Source organism: Hippichthys cyanospilos, chromosome 8 (assembly GCF_059441005.1).
Source record: "Hippichthys cyanospilos isolate Australia breed blue-spotted pipefish chromosome 8, RoL_Hcya_1.0, whole genome shotgun sequence".
Lineage (NCBI taxonomy): Eukaryota > Metazoa > Chordata > Actinopteri > Syngnathiformes > Syngnathidae > Hippichthys > Hippichthys cyanospilos.
Window position 1 is genome coordinate 2,108,883 of NC_142376.1, and position 19,209 is coordinate 2,128,091.

The 19,209-nt window shown below is 46.0% G+C and overlaps 1 protein-coding gene across 1 annotated transcript in view; it reads left to right on the forward strand.

The window, feature by feature from the left end:
- The window catches only part of LOC148419814 (ankyrin-3-like), a 77,654-nt gene extending 60,517 nt beyond the window's left edge, over nt 1–17,137 (forward strand). Inside the window, exons 40-50 of the mRNA XM_088421040.1 lie at nt 390–7,577; nt 8,391–8,465; nt 8,543–8,674; nt 8,804–8,947; nt 10,765–11,962; nt 12,036–12,198; nt 12,758–12,838; nt 13,146–13,229; nt 13,575–13,679; nt 14,811–14,908; nt 15,977–17,137. Of these exons, the coding sequence (XP_088277166.1) occupies nt 390–7,577; nt 8,391–8,465; nt 8,543–8,674; nt 8,804–8,947; nt 10,765–11,962; nt 12,036–12,198; nt 12,758–12,838; nt 13,146–13,229; nt 13,575–13,679; nt 14,811–14,882 (9,242 nt within the window). The 3' untranslated portion in view covers nt 14,883–14,908; nt 15,977–17,137. The remainder of the gene's footprint in view (nt 1–389; nt 7,578–8,390; nt 8,466–8,542; nt 8,675–8,803; nt 8,948–10,764; nt 11,963–12,035; nt 12,199–12,757; nt 12,839–13,145; nt 13,230–13,574; nt 13,680–14,810; nt 14,909–15,976) is intronic.
- The last annotated feature ends 2,072 nt before the right edge of the window (nt 17,138–19,209 follow it).

Sequence of the window (19,209 nt, forward strand, 5' to 3'; positions counted from 1 at the left end):
AAAAAAAAATGTAACTTGCTTTTTCAACTTGTGGGGTCATCTCTGGCATTGAAAATGAACCAAATGGTAGTGTCGAAAAGTCAAGCAAGTGCATTAAGCGCAACAAAAGTCAATGGAATTGTACATTTCAGTTACCATGTTTTGTTACTTCCAGCACATGTCATGCATTTGCCCCCCCACCCGCCCGCGCGTTCACTTCCCACGTCATCCTGAATGTTAAAAGGGACCTTCTGTAATCTACAAGTGTACTTTTTTTGTCTTGCTACTTGAAAGTGATGCTGTTTCTGACTGAATTTCTCTTTCTTTTATGTGTTCTTTTTCAATTATTTTACCTTATACTTTCTGTTGCCTCCTTTTGTTTTCTTTTTTTATTTGAATTATTGTCGAAGAAACACCCGATCGAAGTCCGCAAAGAACACAGCCTTCTGGCTACCCTCACAAACCTGTCTTTTCAACGAGATCTTATCAGGCGTGGCCGCCTGTTCCTGTCGCCGTCCCTGGCCAAGCCAAGTCTGGGTTTGGCTCCCTCTCCAGCTCATCGTCCAACACACCTTCTGCCTCTCCACTAAAGTCCGTCTGGTCCATCAACTCCGCCTCGCCCATTAAGACAAACATACCCGGATCCCCCGCCTCTTCCGTTAAGTCAGTTAGTGACATGGCCTCTCCCGTCCGATCGTACAGAACCATCTCCTCTCCCATCAAAACCGTAGTCCAACATGCGCAGTACCCAGGCCAGGTCGCCCACAGTCCCCTGGCGTCGCCTGCTAAAAGCGCTTCAGACAGTTCTTCTGTGAAAGGACTTGCAGCGTTGTCATCCAGGACTTCTTCTACGGGTGGAAGTCCCCTTCTCGAGAGGACATCAATAGCCATGACGCCTCCGACATCTCCCAAATCCTCCCTTAGTATGTTCACTTCCCCTATGTCATACAAGACAGCTATGGGGGGTCCCGCTGGTACGGTATCGTCTTCCTCCCCTATCAAAACCGTCCCCGGCCTCTCCTCCGTCCGTTCCTTTTCCTCGGACGTGTCAGGCCCCGCAAGGAACTTTTTCTCCTCACTGTCATCCCCGCTCAAATCCAACACCCCCCAAAGTGCTGCGGCTCTGATCAATGGAACGGCGTCACCGGCGCAGTACCGTTCCTCCTCCCCCACATCTCTCCTCGCCACCAGTCTCCAAGAACGAATCCAAGCAACCACTAACGCCGTGACGACAAGCGTCAACGCGGCATTTGACGAGGTTGAAAAAACATTCAATTCTTGCTCGGCTGGCTATGGCACCTTAAAGTCTCTGTCCTCCTCTGCATCCTCCTCATATCAGTCCATTAGGTCCTCAGCATCCGGTTCCCTTTACAATTCGCTAAGGTCCCCTCCGAATGCCACCGCTGCTGGAACATCCAGCACAGTGACAGTCCCTGTCTATTCTGTTATCAACGTACTGCCAGAGCCCCAGTTTAAAAAGTTACCCGAGGTGTCCCGGTCAACTGCCGCTATTCTGTCCCCACGTAAGACTGGACCCCCCGAGACGAATCCTCAATTGCAGTCAGCCTTTGCCAAAAACCTTTCCTCTCCCAAACCTCCACACCTTTCGCCCGGTTTAAAGTCAAACACGACGTCCCCGTTGTCGTCCAGCCAAGAAATTCTCAAAGACGTCGCTGATATGAAAGAGGACTTGATTCGAATGTCAGCCATTTTGCAGACCGATCCCAACTCTAATACGAGTAAATTATTTCAGTCTGGCTGTGCAGTGAGGATAGAAGATGAAGAGCCCTACCGCATTGTGGAGAAAGTCAAACAAGATCTGGTCAAAGTGAGTGAAATCCTGACTAAAGACGTGGCTAAGGAGCCAACGGCAACAAGGGGGCCCTTGGATGAGATCCGCTTCTCAAAAGTACCTGTCGAACAGCCACAAAGCAACTGGAGCTATCCCCCAAGATATGAGACGGTGGTCCCTCAAGCAAAAGCTAAAAACATTCAAGACAGAGATTTCAATCTTTCTAAAGTCGTTGACCATTTAGCTAATGACGTCGGCAGCAGTTCTTTCTCTAAAATGCATGACACGAAACATACAGCAGATGAGGGCAAGAGAGAAGCAGATGGTAGGGAAAAGCAAAAACGTGTTCTGAAACCCACCATTGCGGTTCAAGAGCAAAAACTCAAAATGCCTCCAACGAGCATGCGGTCATCTCCTTCCGACAGAGAGCTAGGGAAGGTTGCCGATGCTCTTTTCGGAGCAGACACTGTGCTGGAATCCCCCGATGATATGTACCATGAGCAGGATAAGAGCCCCCTCTCAGACAGTGGCTTCGAGACCAAAAGTGAAAGGACTCCCTCAGCCCCCCAGAGTGCTGAAGGCATGGGCCCAAAAGCCCCCTTCCAGGACATCCCCGTTCCCCCAGTGATCACTGAAACTCGAACTGAAGTTGTTCATGTGATCAGAAGCTATGAGCCCCCCGAGGATAACAAACAGCAGGCGATGTTGGAGGGAAATCCCATCAGATATATCGATACCGAGTCTAAAGGACAGGCCGGTCAAGCTCCGTCCACCCCGGAGCTGAGCAAGGCATATTCAGTTAAACTTGCCACTGATGAGGATCCGGTGGGTAAAGGCATACGGTTGAAGGAGGAAACTCACATCACGACGACCACCAGAATGGTGTACCACAAACCGTCCGGCAACGAAGCCGTATCAGAGAGGTGTGAGGAAACTATGTCCGTTCACGATATAATGAAAGCTTTTCAATCGGGAAAGGACCCGTCTAGGGAGCTCGCCGGACTCTTTGAGCACAAGTCTGAGGACTCTTCGCAGAGAGCCTCCGAAGACGTCAAACCCAAGGTCGAAAGAATAATTGAGGTGCACATTGAAAAGGGCAACAAATCAGAACCGACGGAGGTCATCATCCGAGAGACTAAAAACCATTCAGACAATGAAATGTATTATTACCCGGTGAACAGACAAGAGGACAGAGAAACCGAGGACCTTCACGAATATTATGATCCCTCCAAATTTAACACCGCCATGGCACATGAGGATAGTCGTCCTAGTTCGGCCCAATTAATGGCAGACGAGTCTTACAAGGCCTTGAAATTGCTTAGCCAGCAGTCGGTAGAGTACAATGAAGATGAATCGTCAGAATTGAGGGGAGAATCTTACAATTTTGCGGAGAAAATGTTATTGTCGGAGAAGTTTGACCAATCCCATCCTGACGCCGACGAACACGTCAGAGAAAGGTCTCGCATTCACTCACCAGACAGAAGTCGAAACGAGACTAGGTCAGTAGGCCCAAGAACAGAATATATCTTTCGATCGTCACGAAATGTCTTTGACACATCGGGGAGAATGGCCAATGCTGATGAGAACTATGACACAATGACACTTTTGCAGCATTCTTCTGAGCCCGGTAGTCCCAAGCAGTCAGTATGGATGCGGGTGTCATCAGATGACGCAGAGAGAAAGGAAAGAGAGCAACTAATATATGAGGAGAGAGTAGACAGGACCGTCAAAGAGGCAGAGGAAAAACTCTGCGAGGTATCTCAGTTCTTCAGAGATAAAACAGAACAGCTCAATGATGAGCTGTCCTCCCCGGAGAGAAAATCTCGCAGACCAGACTTCAGGGAATCGCGATCAGGGCCTAGTTCCACACAAAGCAGTCCAGAGCGATCAGTCTTTAGAAACGGCGCTAGCGGGGAAGAGTGGAGCAGAGAAAGACTAAGAGACAAGTTCGGCTCTAATGATAGGAAGTGTGCCAGTTTACCCAGTAGTCCGGAGAGGAGAGTACTGCTGCAGTATAACGATTCGGACTCTAGAAAGCAGGGAGAGGGGAAAAATGAAGGCTCAAAACCTTTTCAGGTGTCTTCTTCAAAAGTAAGCGCAGTGAGGCTCAAGTTCGAACAAGAGGCTCAAAGACAAGATCGGGGTTCTCAGGGTAGCCCAAATTCTAATCCTCCCATAAGGAAACTCCATGAAAGTAAGCTCCCAGTGTACCAGGTATTTGGTGGTTCTAGCATTCCAAAAACACCAGACAGTCCGTTAAGCCAGAGAAGAGGTCAAGACAGTGAATCCAAGTTTTCACAAGTGCATCAGTCCTGCGCGAAAAATCAGGAAGATAAGAAAGTGTTCAAAACATGGGAGAACCAAGGGTATGGTAACTATAAACCGCATTCCCCCAAATTATCTCAAGCATTGGTCCATGATTCGCTAAAGGAAGACAACAGTAGCGATTCACAAAGACAAGAAACGACCAAGAAAATTATTTACACCGAATTTGTTGTAAGAGAGAGTCCAAACAGCAATGACGGTCTAAAAAAAAACTCGGAATCTCAAATTCCTGTAAGAAAGTCATCTAATTTTCCGGAAAATCGGAGAACGCCGTCTTCAAAATTAGATGCCTCTGTTGAAACTCATGAGAAGGAAGGTTCTCGCGCGCCCGTCCTAGTTCGAAACCCTGTCCACAAAAGCTTTGAGTCCAACAAATCTACTTGTGGACCGCCAGGTAAATCCACAGACTCGGACTGTAGCCAGTCAAATATCACTTGCAATGGTGTTGACTGTGAGCAAATAGAGTATTTGGATCATGAGACCCCCGCAATTATCACAGAAGGTTTCAAAGATATCAAACCCTTACCTGTGTATGTCAGCATACAAGTGGGCAAGCAGTATGAGAAAGAAACAGCTTCCGGGCAGCTTGGAACTTACAAAAAAATAGTAAGCCACGAGAGTAGGACGGTACATGAGACCAGGGGGACGTTTTACACCGTCAAACAAAAGCAGTCTCCGTCCCCTCAAGGTAGTCCAGAAGATGACACTCTAGAACAAGTGACATTTATGGACAGCTCCGGGAAAAGTCCCGTCACTCCAGAGTCGCCAAGCCCAGAGGACGTGAGCCTGACTTCGAGAATGCCCGACTCCGTGATCGGCTCCATGTCCGGCATGCCGAGCCCAATCCCGGAGGAGTCCGAAGAAGAAGACGGTAAGACCTTCATCTACAAGGAGCCATCGAAGGAGAAACCTAAGCAAGCAGCTTCAGACAATCACGGCAAGAAACAGGAAGCGGATAAACAGAAGTCCAAAGGGGAGAAGAGAGTTCCTTATATAGAGTTTCCACCACCCCCACCTTTGGACAGAGAGCAGTCAGACCCCGAGAAAAGAAAGTCCTGCGCGTCCTCTGAGACAGAGACAGAAATGATGGAAGTAAACCTCCAGGAGGAGCATGACAAGCACTTCTTAGCCGAGCCAATCATCAGGGTTCAGCCTCCGTCCCCCGTTCCTCCCGGAGCCGATAACAGTGAGTCCAGTGACGACGAGTCAGTGTTCCATCCCATCCCTGTCAAAAAGTACACCTTCAAAATGAAGGAGGAGGGGGAGAAACGTTCAAAACACAGAAAATCGGAGAAGAACGGAAATAAGGAGGCCGGCGTCAATGGTGTCGTAAAGGGCGAGGAAGCCGACATGGAACAAAACGGGAATGATCAGTCGATCACTGACTGCTCCATAGCAACCACTGCTGAATTTTCCCATGACACAGATGCCACGGAGATCGACTCATTAGATGGTTATGACTTTCAGGACGAGGACGACGGACTGAGTGAGGACCCAAAATCATCCAGTCTATCCAATGATGGCAAAACGGCCGATCGCTCCTTTGGTCAGTCTAAGCTCGAAGTGATCGAGGAGGAGAAGTGCGAGGACGGGACTTTGAAAACGAATCCCTCTCGCGCCAAAAGCAGCGGAGAAGAAATCGATTACACGCTTGAAGGAAGGCATCCGGAAAGGCAGAGCTTCGCGGACAACTACTTCGGCTACCAATTGGAAGAAGAGCTCAACTCGACCTTTAAAACCGTAGCCACAAAAGGCCTGGACTTTGACCCCTGGTCCACCAAAGGGAGCGATCACGACGGAGCTTACGACTCCAAAACCAAAGACGAAGATCCTAAGCCCTTTGGTTTATCTGTGGAGGACAAATCGCAGGCCACAACGCCCGACACGACCCCTGCTCGAACGCCGACTGACGAGAGCACACCAACTAGTGAGCCCAACCCCTTCCCTTTCCACGAAGGGAAGATGTTTGAGATGACCCGCAGTGGTGCTATTGACATGAGCAAGCGGGACTTTGTTGAAGAGAGGCTTCAGTTTTTTCAGATTGGTGAGCATTCCTCTGACCCTCTAACAGGGGAAAAGGGGAGAGGGGGCAAGATCCTGGGTGTAATTTCCTCTCACTCAAAAACAGGGGAGAGGGCCACAGTAGAAGGGAAGGTGAAAGGTCTAGATACAACCGCAGTCAGCAGCACCGCACCAGCAGCAGCCGCAACAGCGAAATGCAGTCCTTTGCACCCCGGCAGTGACGCCGGCTATGCTGGTACTGAAGTACCCACCTGTGAAGCCATAGCCGAGACCGCCTCCTCATGCACAATCACAGCCTCCAAGGTCGATCCCAAATTACGCACCCCTATTAAGATGGGCATAGCTGCCTCGATAACTGTGAAAAAAGACTCGGGGGATCCGGCTGATTTTAAAGCCGAGATAGCCGAGGGCCAGATGGTGCCAGAATATATCAGTATAGATGGTCAGAGCGCAGAAGGCCAGACTAGCAAAGACAGCCAGGCCAAGTCAGAGCAAAAAGATTTTCCCTCCGAAAACTGCAACAACAATAACAACCTCGAGTCCTCCAGTATTCAGGCCAACTACATTCAGTGCGGCAGTGTGGTTTTCAATCTGCAGTCCTCCTCTGAGCCCACACTTCAGAAAGCCAGCAGGATAGAAACATTGTGTTGCAGGGATTTAGAGGAGAAAGTAGAACTAGGTGATAGCGGTCAAGTGAAGCAGCGGCAAAGTCCGCCGGGTAAAGATAGCGAGGTGAAACTGCCCAGGTCCAGGCTGCCGGTGAAAGCGTCGGGGCGCTCGAATCACACCCAGGGAACAGCCATAGGCAAGCAGAAGCCCAAACAAGCCGTGAAAATCGAGACCAGGAAAAGAGGGGAGCCAGCCGTTGCCAAAGTAGAACCCAGGTCTAGAATACCAGTCAAAGATATTAAGAAGGGCAACCCCACAACCGCTGCTAGCTCACCGCTTTCAGTCAGGGTCACCCCGCGGCCACTGGCCAGTGAACGAGCAGCCATAAAGTTGCCCTCGAGATTACCGCTGAAGGACAGACATCAGGTCGGCAGGGCGTCAGGCGAGGGGGCGTCTAGGCAGGAGAGACAGGAGAACCCTAGCGAGCTTTGTAAACGCACCATTGAATACTTTAAAGACATTAGCGGAGAGACCATAAAGTTGGTGGACCGCCTGTCAGACGAGGAGAAAAAGAAGCAGACAGAGCAGTCGGAGGAAGACAGCACCTCCCGGAGCACCTCCCTGTCTGACACCTCGCAGCCTTCCCAACCTTCCCAGCCCTCCCGCTCGTCCAGGTCTGGTAGAGGTTCGGGGGCTGAGGCCGGGGCCCCGTCCGTGGGGGCAAAGGTGGCGACGACGGACAGGGCCTCTGGCAGTCAGAGGAGCAGGAGGAGTAGGCGGACTGGTGGGAAGGAGGGCAGTCAGGGACTCGCGGGGTCTCGAACACCTCCCATCGCAGAGATCAAGCCTAGTTTGTAAAACTTTCACACTATCAAATACATTTCTATATTTGACCTATTTCACTTCTAGTTGCATGACATGTTGTGGTCATTGAATTGATTGACTGGAATGCCTGTGGCGTGTTTATACGTATATTCCCCGAGAACCGTAGCTGTCATTGACCCATCATCATTGGTGTACTGTGTGCCGTATGTCTTCGTTTCAAGATTTCGTTCCCTCTGTACCCCCCCACCCCCACCCCTCTTTGAGCAAGCTTGCGTGCCCTGTGCAGTAGCGTAGCAAGCCAGCTGTACTGACTGCTACACTTGGCACAACCTGTTTGACAAATCCCTGGTTTGTTCGTCTCTGTTCAGGGCAAAGTTCTCGTAGTTATGGTTGCAGTCTTGTCAGAGTTTTTCATGCTCGGTCGTCACGGTAGCTTTTGCAACGGGCTCCACGTAGCGCATGTTGACCATTTTAGATTCTAGTCTAGAACTCCCCGCCCTAGATTTGTAGAACTCAGTCTGCTTTTTTTGGAGTTGTGGTATGCTTTGTTTTGTGTGGTTCTCATGACACTTTAATGCCTGCTGAAAGGTCGCATAGCACAAATAGCGGTAGACCACCACATGTAATGTGAAATGCCTTTTCTTGCCATCTTGCACAAGACCAATTCAACCGATGAATTATTGTTAAAAATTGCGGTTGCAACCCGCTTATCTTGAATTGTAAACTGGAAAAGTGGCCAGAAAAGGAAACTTGTTTGTTTTGATTTTTTTTTTCCTCTTACAATATGAGGGGAGGAACATGCAAAACTTGACGAGTGAATGTCCTCTTGTCTCTCCAGGTCCCCAAAGTCCCTGCGAGCGGACAGATTTGCGTATGGCTATTGTAGCAGATCACCTGGGACTCAGCTGGACAGGTGATGAAACCGTCGAGTGGCTCATGAAATATTGTGGCCGATCTGCGTAGAACTTCACATTGTGTGTCCCGTCACAGAGCTGGCTCGGGAGATGAACTTTACGGTAGATGAGATCAACCACATTCGACTGGAGAACCCCAACTCTCTGACAGCGCAGAGCTTCATGCTCTTAAAGAAGTGGGTCAGCCGCGAAGGGAAAAACGCCACAAGTAAGGAGTTTGGGATGTCGAGTCATACCTTTTGTTTGCGCTAGCTCGACATTTCTGAAAACATTGATCTCGTATTTGCCGGTATCGTGATGCATTGCCATTGTTTTCGTGTCGTTTGATTCTCCGCAGCGGATGCCTTGACTGCAGTTCTGACCAAAGTCAATCGGATGGATATTGTGACTTTACTGGAGGGCCCAATTTTCGACTATGGTAACATTTCCGGCACGAGATGTTTTGCTGATGATCATGCGGTTTTCCGGGATCAGGCTGATGGTAAAGTTTAGCTCTGATTAGCTGACCTATTACCTCTTCCTGCTACCATGTTGTTGTAATTTTTGTTTTTGCATGCGCCACATCGCATGGATCATGCCTAGTGCCAAAGCCTTATTCTATTTATACAGATGTTGTTTTAGTTGCGGTTTAGAACTGCTTTTGTGTACCAGTTGCTACAGTTTAACTTTCCAGGATTCTCTTGTTTAAAAGTGCATGTTTTATGTTAGCACGATAATATTTTTCACCATATCTGGTTTAAGTGTGGACTATAAGACTGTCACTGTGATGCAGTTGAGTTCTCCTAGTTCCCCTCCAGTTCCTCTGAGCCTTCCTTGGATAGATGAGAGTACCGCTTCTTCTCTTTCCGTTCCTGTCTCCCATCACCTCCCCCGAAGAAGCTGATAACGGCACATAACAGCTCTTAACTATTTAAGGGTCACATATTGCTGATATCCATCCCACTCTTTATTCCGTTTCCCACTTTATGTTGACATTCAGCACTGACGTTCATTTTCCGTTCTCTTCTGTTTTATTTTTGGCATCAATCCGCACTTGCCCCTTAGTCTGCGTGATTATTCCGTTGATTCCAAGCAGTCCTGCGTTCATCCTGCATGCAAACCCATCTCCCCAATCTCCACCCCTCACCCCTCGAGCCTTGACCCCACGCCGCTCCCCTAGTTACGAGTTCTCCATTTTGCTCAAAGACTTGGCGCCCCCTTCGCGACTGGAAAAAGATTTGATTCCATCGCCTCTGAAATGCCTCAACCCTCACTGTCCCCCTGCTGACCCACGCCCATCCCCTTCCTTTCCTTTCTCACCGCATCCATCCTCCCCGATCCCACTCATCACTTCCCCGGCACCTTCATTTGCGCCACCCTCTCCCCCAATCTCCCCCGCTCAAAAACTTCCAGCAGTCGTGGAGTTATCCCAAAACACCTGTGGTGATCCTACGACCACACCCGCTGTCCTCGCCTTGGCATCCTCCCGTGATACCCGCAGTGTACCGGAGCATGCTACACCCTTTTTTTCACCTTCTGTCGCCCCCTTGACGAGTGTTTCCTCTCGTCCTGTCTCCCCTCTCTCCTTGCCCACCGTTTCCCCTTGTGGGTCCCGCTCCTCAAGTCCAAATCCGCCGTCCCCGCCTCTCCGCTCACTGTCTCCTTGCCATTCATGCCCTTGCGTTTGTCCGCCTCCCGCTCGCACCCGCATCGACCCTACCTCTTTGGAAGTATTCATGTAGCTGTATAGTAGTTGTTTGCGGACCCCCAGAGGTCCATGAGCCATTTGGGCATTTATATCATATTTGAACTTTTTCTTGACAAAATACACATTTTAATCCGACAAAACATTTATTATTGTGGAGATTCTAGTGAATTTCTTGAGATCAAGTTTAATATATAAAAATAATCCTAATTTTGAAAGAAATTTTATGAATCTCAAAACTACTATATCTTTGCCTGATATTCAATTTCTTTTTGACAAGTTCCTCTTCAGCCAGTTGCATGATTGCTACGCCTGATGATTTGAGAAGCCATGCATTATCACCTCTCATCCGTCACCTGATGTGAGCATGTAACAGCTTCACATTAACATGGCCTAAAACTCTCCTTTAAAAACTTGCTTGGGGGTTGAATTCTGCAGGTTTACTTTTAACGTATTGATTCCATTCGTCGTATTTGGTATGTCTGCTATGAAGCTCCCTTCTTCCCTCTTCAGCTTCAGTTTCATTGTCGTTATCGTGGGTTGTATATGTGTGTTTTTGCTGTTTTCGGTTCCTAGCATGCTTCGGTGTACATTTGTCATCATGTCACCCACAGATTATCAGAGCATTCTAGCCGAGTTGCATTCCCCCGCTGCACTGCACTCCGACCCACATTTCCTGGTGCCAGAACTTCCCGTCACACCCAACCTTTCCCCTATCCACCACCAGCATCACCATTACCCGCCACCCGACTCCCAGCCTCAGCCCCCGCTCTGGAACCCAGAGACCAAGTCTGAAAACCCGCCCGAGAGTCCCCTTAGACCCTGTCTGCTTGCCTTGCACCTTTCGGCTTTCGACCTCCCTGAACCCGCTCCACCCAAGGTGCGAAAGCCCCACATCGCCTTGAATGACCGGCTGCTTTTGAGCGAGGAGGAGGACAGATCTTACAGAGAAATGGAGCCGAGCCGCCAGCCCAAGTCACGCGCCGCCCCCGCGACGTGCGAGTTAGACGTCAGCATGGCCTACTCCACGTCGTCGTCATCCGTCTCGTCAGCCTCATCGGTAACCCCTTCAACACCTGAAAGAGCACAAACGGAAGGTGGAGATGCGGTACGCGTGGACATGTATGTTAGTGGACATGAGAAGGAAGTGTCAAAAGGAAAGGGTAAGGTGGACGAATCGCCTTCAGACGAGGGAAACGCTTTTGTGGAAAGATGGGTCGAGGAAGACTTGATTAAAAACGTGGAGAGAAAATGTGCGATAGTAGCAAAGGACAGGTGTCAAATGGAGGCGCCAAAGAACATTTTCACAGAACAAAAGGGAGAAGCAGAAGTGCAGATGAATGTGCTGGCAGCTGGCTTAGTAGGAGACAAAACCGAGGCGGAGACTGACAAAGAAAGTATTGATGAAACACCTGGGGTACAAGTAGAAGGGGACAGAAGCAAAGTTGCTGAGAAGGTTTTGCATTGCGAAGGCAGAGGAAGTTGCCAGCAAAGTGACTTGAGTGTTCAGGAATGGGCCGAGGCCCTTTGGGAACCTCGGCCCTCTGAATTTGAATCTAATGAGGACGAGGATGGAGGAGGAAACGAGATGATCCGAGAGAAGGTGGAATTGAAGACCGAAGAAGGCTCAGAGGAGAAGGAGGCGGACCATGAGATGACTACTAAAACCAGAGATCTGAAGATACCCAATCGCGTTGAACAGCTAGAAAAAGACGTATGCTCGCTTTCAGGTTGGCAGAGTGACTCTTCCAGCGTCAACGTGGAGCCTCCAACGCCGGGCCGCAGCTCGGATCTGCTGGATAGGCGAGAAAGGTGCGATTTTGACAGTCGGTGAAATTCATGAGCCCCTCAAAGTCTTCAGTCCTAATTCTGCGTCTCTCAACAGCCACGGAAACTCAAGCGATTCCGTCACTTCCTCGTCCAGAGGCGAATCAGGGAGGTCCCGGCAGAACGGGGACAACTCAAAAAGCTCACCTCAGGGCGGCTCATCCGAGTCGATGAATGGAAAAAAGGAAGAAGGAACGCTGGTGTCTGAGAAGAAAGTTCAGGTACTTGAGACAAACGTCATTGAAGAATAGTTTCTTCTGAATGTTGACTTGAATTTACACTGCAAAAGTCCCAAGTGTTTAATTGCCAGATTAGAGTTCTTGAGCTTGGTCTTGGTCTCAAGAGCCGTCTCGAGACTTTTTAAGGGTCTCGTGTGGAACTCAAAGATTCGCATCGGACTTTGGGTTTTTGATACGGTCAGTCTTGATAATGTCAGTCTGACTTGATGTGGTCATGATTACTTACCAATTACATGTTCCGATTCCAATCTGGAACCATCTGATTCTTTTTTGCTCTGTTTTAATACATATACCAACCTCCACTGGAGATCAAACAAAAAAGAATGGCGACATGCGAACCAGGCAGTGTAAATCCAATCTTTTCCCGCGGTTCTGCCAATCAAAGATGCATTTCATTGTTACGTTCAAGAATGTTAACCAGATTTTTTTTTTGGAGCCACCAGTGGATCCAATTTGATTTGTTTCAACGTCACACCAACAACTAAGCGTTTTCTCTCCTCCTGAACTTGCTCTTTTGGGGTTTTCATGATGCATTCCCCAGCAGCGGGTTAGTGTAGATTCCGGTTCTGAAGAAGAACAGACCGTAACCACGAGAATCTTCCGGCGCCGGATCATTTTAAAGGTATCCCGCGAGCCTGGGAAAGGGGCTCGGCTCGGCTTGAGTCACGAGTGTTTTTTGGCGTGCTTCGCATGGGGACATCTTTGGCTTTAAATGGTATCGGAAAATATCGTCTTTGCATTCCTAAGCCTGTCCTGGTGTCGCCTAAAACTGGGAGTGTGAAATCTGAAGATGGCTGTGGTTTTCAGAGGGGATTTCTAGTTTGTCACGCTTTTGCTGTGCCGTCTCACTTTTTGGCGTGGTGATGGTTTGACGTATTCCGCTGCGAACCGTATTTTATTTTATGGTGCTAATAACCGAACGTACGCAGGGTGAGGAAGCAAAAGGCATATCCGGCGAATCTGTGACTGAGGAACACTACTTGGACCAAGATGGTAACCTCATCAGTCGAAAAGTAATGTATCACTTTTTGTAGGCGTGGGCCGGTAACGGTTTTCACAGTTTTACCGTGGTTTGAAGAAGTCAAGGTTTCAAGATTTCAATTCTTCTTAGGTTTTTTTTTTTTAGGTTGAGTCATTTTTTTTGGACCAAAATATTCTTTATTTCCTTTCAAAATAATCTGCTGAAGATATGGTATTTCGATATTCAATACCATGATACTTTTTCCTCACGGTTATCACACCATCCAAATCTAATATCGGCCCATGCCTTAATTTGGTGTTGGCGACCTTTTCAGCTCCGTGGAGCGAAGCATCAGTTGTTTTGTTTTTTTTTCTCTCTTGGTCGACACGCCGAGCAGGTCATCAGGAAGGTCATCCGCCGGCTCTCTAGCTCCTCCACAGACATCCACAGGTGCCACGGGGACCTTCAGAAAAGTCCTGCCTTGCAGGAGGACGGGCCTGAGGTTGGCACAGATGACCGTCTTGGGTGCAAAGTTTTGGAGGCTTGCTGGAAAGAGTTGCGGGATGGCTCAAAGCTGCAGTCCAAAATATGTATTTGCATTCGTGAAAGCCAGTGCTTCTCAAATATTTTTAGCAAAGCCCCCCATGGGAAAGAGAAAACATGAACTGAAATTGTATGCGTTTTAATGTTAGGGAAAAATACATTGAAATCAACTTTGAGCAAATGTTTTACTGTTTATAGGTTACGGCTTATTCTAAAGCTGAAAAAAAAAGTTTAAAGTGCATCAGTGTGCCTGAAAAAAAAAAAATGTCAATCCTTTTTCAAAGTAGAAATATTTTTGACCAACGGAATCATTTGATGCTGAAAAAAAATCGATAAAATACTAAAATGATCATTTTAAATATTTTAACCTGAAGAAAAAGGTATGAAATATTGAGCTGATTTTTTTCTGAATCGCATTAAACAATGCCGTAATTCTCCAAACATGCGACGGATTTTTTTTTTTTTTTTCCCCAAAAATGAAGGCCAAAAGTATCGCATCCTAAGATTAAAATTGGAAGATTGATCCGTCAGGGACATAAGCCGAATTTTGACGCACAGAGGGCAAACTTGATTTAGCTGTTAGCCAGTGCCTGTTGCGGCTAGCAACAGACATTTTTACGACATTATTTTCATTAAAAGAAGCGAGCGGACTGAACCAACATCAGAGTCCATCCTTGTTCAACACACAAGAATATTACCAAAACCGAGAGGATCGTGTAAAAGTTATTATGTCAACGTTACACTGCCGCTGCGTTCACTGACAGCTCACAATGTGGGGAATCTGAACCACTTAACCCCAACAAATATATATTAAGTTTTGCCAAAGTTGCCAAAGTCTTGATGCATCTTATACATGATTGCCCATTTCTCCACTATCCATCAGGGGGCGCACCACTATTCTAAAAGAATAACAGCTAACGTTGCCACTGAATCTTTTTTTTTTGTTGTGACTAACAAGTGGCGTGACTATATTTCCCAGACTCTCCAAGTGTGGCGTTGACTGCTAACATTTGGCGCTTTTGGATTCCCGCGGTTTCGCCAGCGCCGGTTCACCCATTGAAAAGGCGCCGTCTGTTCTTGCGTTTGGCAGAAAGAGGGATCGTCGAGGAATAGCAGGCCAACGGACGACAGGAGGCCCGCCGATAAAAAGTTTCACTCGTAGGGATGGACGCTCGCTCTCTCTTCCAGGTACAACTTACAGTCGTGTTATATCACTTCTATTATTTGCGAAGATCCCCAAGGAAAGAGAAAACGTTTCGCGTCCCCATGCGGTCAAAATAAATAAAATTATTATCGAGGAAAATTGTGTGAGACATAAAATTGTATCCTTTTTAACATATACACAAGATACATACAGTACTGAAATAAATGCATATAGAAAACTAGAAAGAAATGTTTTTCACATGAACTCTTTTAGTGCCATGGACAAGAATTCTCGTCATTTAAAATAGTAGTAACTAATAAGTAATAAAATTCTGGTCAAATGCGTTTTTTTAAAGAGGGTAGCCGACTAATGCTTACCTAATATAAGACTATTGAGCACTGTAGTGATAATTGTGACCACCGGATGGCAGTGTTTCCACACTTACAACAAAGATATTACCAACATCAATTCTAACTTCTTTTTTCGTTTTGTTTTTCATTTGTGATACATTTGTTTTGTTTTGGGGCTTTACGCATTCTTGTTTTTGTTTTTTTGCTTTGTTTTTCGTTTCTCGTTTTTATGCTTATTTTTCTCATGTGTATTCATTTTGAATGTTTCTTTTCTTACATTTTCTTGTTTGTTTTTTGTTTCTCGTTTTTATGCTTATTTTCTCATGTGTATTCATTTTGAATGTTTCTTTTCTTACATTTTCTTGTTTGTTTTTTTGTTTCTCTTGTGCTGCATGACTTCATTTCGTTTTTCATTTATTTGTTTTTTATTTTAAGTCGATTCATTACGATTTTTATTTATTGTTTTAATGTTTATTTTTCTCTTTTTATTTTGTTATAAGGTTTTACACTTTCTTGCTTGTTTTTTTTGTTTAGTGAAAGTTACTTTGTTTTTTTTATTCATAATGTTTGTTTTTTTCTCATTTTTCAATTGTTATAAAAAAATTCTTACATTTTGTTGTTTTTCCATTCTTGTACTGCAGCCTTCATTTATTTTTTTCTTTTATTTTACATTTCTGTTATCTTTTTTTTTTTTTTTCCCACCAAAAGCGGCTCACAAACGATATTGGAGCTGTAAGCGAATGTACTTTTGTCCTTTTTCAGCCATACGGGATCCTATTCCGCGTTCCTGAGAATCAGGGCCTCTTTGAGGGCCGAGGCGTTCCACCAAGCCCGGATCCCGCTTCCGCCGGACGGCCACGCCCCCCCCGACCCCTCCCACCGCATGAGCATGAACAAACTCCCCCGCGTCCCCTCGCCGGGACGTCGGGACCCTCGGCGGAGGACGGGGCTTCCCGTCGGGGCTTTTCGGGGCGCCTCCTCGGCTCACATCCACACAACCAACGTAGGTGCAACCGTTGACCAAAGACGGCACATCCACCCACATCCAACGGAACACGTCAGCCAACTTCAACACTGGCCTTATAGTTTGTTTTTTTTCCTTGAACCCGCTCTCGTTTCTTTATTTTTTAAGCCTGAAAAAAAAAAAAAGTTTTTCTGTATATAGAGTCTGAATGTGTACGGTTCTTAATACTGGTAGGGGTTGGTGGGATTTTTTCAAGTGCTTTAGTCATGCACTGAAGCAATTCCACTTTTCAAAAGATGTGAGTGTAACAGGTTCCTTGTTTAAAAAAAACAAAAAAAAGAAAAAAAATAGATCTACTAGAACAGGTATAACGTTTGTACACAGACTGGTTTGATTTTAAATTTGAGGTCATTTCCAGGGGGAAAAAAAAAAAAAAAAATCAGCGTTGGGTCATTGGAATCCCACAGCCTTTCAAGAGTATTTACTTTTTCAAGCATGCTGTTCACATTATTTTAAGTACAATTTTTACAAATTTGCTAAAGCACCGTATTAAGAGAACGGCCCTTTTATCTGTGTCACTCATGTTTGTCACTGGGTTTAGATTTTTAAACGGACGAGGATAGCTTTGAAGCTTTTTTTTTTTTTTTTCATTTTGGGATGCGTGCGTGTGTTAAATGTGGAAAGTCAGCTTGGAAGCGGAATCATGTGGAATGTAACGTGTTCAACACTGTAACCGTATAATCGTGCGTTTTTGGCTATAAGGTGTAAGAGTCGCCGTACACTGTTTAGAACCGTCTCGTCTGTTTCACGAAATGATTAAAAAAAGGGGCATTTACCGTCATTCCTCAAATATAGGACGCACCCTACATTTTAGGGTCAAATTCTGGTATTTTCTATGTTACCGTGTAAAGACGCAGCAACAGTTTGTGGAAAAAATATAATAAAACTCATCTTCCTAATTCCTTCATATTTTCTTGTGTTCGTATCCATAAGTTATGGTTAACTTTTCAAGGCAAAACCTTTGCATTTGCTAACATATACCAAAGGGAATACCTGGCACAAACAAAAACGCTAACAAGCTAAACGCGCACGAGGCAGCGCTATATACCACGCTGAAGATAAGAAGTAGCGTTAGCTAGCATCTTATCCACAGTCACAAGTTATTGTATCAACAAACAAAACACATTTGGGGCATATTATCATAAATTACAACAATCTTACGAAGAAAGTACAATTTACAGACATCCGTGGGATAGATTTCACAAAGAAGTCACGGCTCTCAAGTGAAGTCACACCATCCTTCCTCACTACAAAATGTAATATAAACTGCGGCCAGAGGCGGCGCCAAAACACAAGGGATCAAGCAAACCCAAGCACAACTAAATCAGTTCCAAAACATCATTATTTCTGGTGCGGCCCAGTCCACCTGGTACCAGTTGGACCTCTGCTCTAAACGGCGCACGCAACTCCATACTTTGCCACTTAGAATTGAATCAGCTGGAGACATCATAACCTTGACATGATGCTGTCTGTTTTAGTAGTATTTCTGCGTAATAGTGCTTTTATTGAAAATAATGCCGTAAGAACCTCGCCCTCTAGCTCGTACCATTACGGTAATTATTCAAAGTACGATATAAAAATGCACATCTGTCTGTCAAAACTCGGCTTATTTGGCTGACGGGTTAATCTTCATCAAATGATGTTGAATAAAAGAAAACAATTCTAACCCTTGATAGCAGAGGTCCCCATCCACCGGTCCACGGCCCGGAACCGGTCCCTGGACAAACTGGTACCAGTTTTGACTGAGCCGCACCAGAAATAATGATGTTTTGGAACTGATTGAGTTCATCCTTTAACAATTCATTTGTGCTTTGTTTGGCTTGATCGTTGTTTTTGGCGCCGCCTCTGGCCGCTGTTGGTATTACAATTTGTAGTGAGGAAAGACGGCGTGGCTTCAATTGAGAGGAGTCACTGTGGGTGCAATCTGGCCCACGAGTGTCTTTAAGTTGTACTTTCTTTGTAAGAATGTTATCGTTTATGATAATACGCCCAAATTAGTTTGTTTGTTGCACCGACAACTTAACTTCTCTTCAGCGTGTTATATAGACGCTTCAAGCGTTGTCCGGTCTTTGGTGATAAAAATGTCGGGGACCCCTGGTTTATAGGACGCACCCATACTTTTGGCCTTTTTTGGGGGGGGGAAAAGTGTGTCTTATATTTGGGGAATCACAGGATTTTTCCATGATTTGATCTTTCTGGGTGACTTGTCTCCATTTAAAAACCATTCACAAAGCAGAGATTATTTTGTAGCTCTTAATAGCCTCTTAAAAAAAACAAAAAAACTGGATGGTCAAAAGGAGCATCGATGAAATTGTGTTTTGATTTGACGCCGTGTGGACTTTAGGCAAGAGAAGCCTGTTATTATGCAGTGTCCATTAGAAGCATTTTCATCTCTTGTGTGTTGGTTTTCAGTAGGCGGAGCCTTAGATCAGATGTGACTTTTTCTTTCTGCCAGGGGAGGGGTGGGGGATGGTACACGCCCCCTCCTCGCCACCATCCTTTGAAAACTATCCATTTTGTTTCATAAATGTTTTTACTTTTTTTTCATGTACAATTCTTACTAACAAGAGTGAAGCCATTGAAATGTAATAATAATTCTAGCACTTTGGTTATTAGAGGCGGCGAGGACGCGGCAAATGTTTCAGATGTCTTTCAAGAAAAAAAAGAAAGCTGAAAGTCGACCGAAAAGGGACAGAAATAAAAATGCATTGGTTTTTGCAAGACACTTTTCTCCTGTCCTCTGTGTGTCTTTGTGAGAAGAAATATTAGTCACTTCATTTAGCGGCGGGGTGCAGAATATTTATTTTTAAAATCATACAACTAGCATGCCATAGTTAGCGGATTTTACGGATTACAAGCCGCTCCGCTGTATAAATCACGCCGGCTAAAAAAATGCATAATAAAGAAGGCAAAAATAGAAGTCACACTGGATTATAAATCTTTCAACATTTCGTCTTGAAAGCAAATTCAA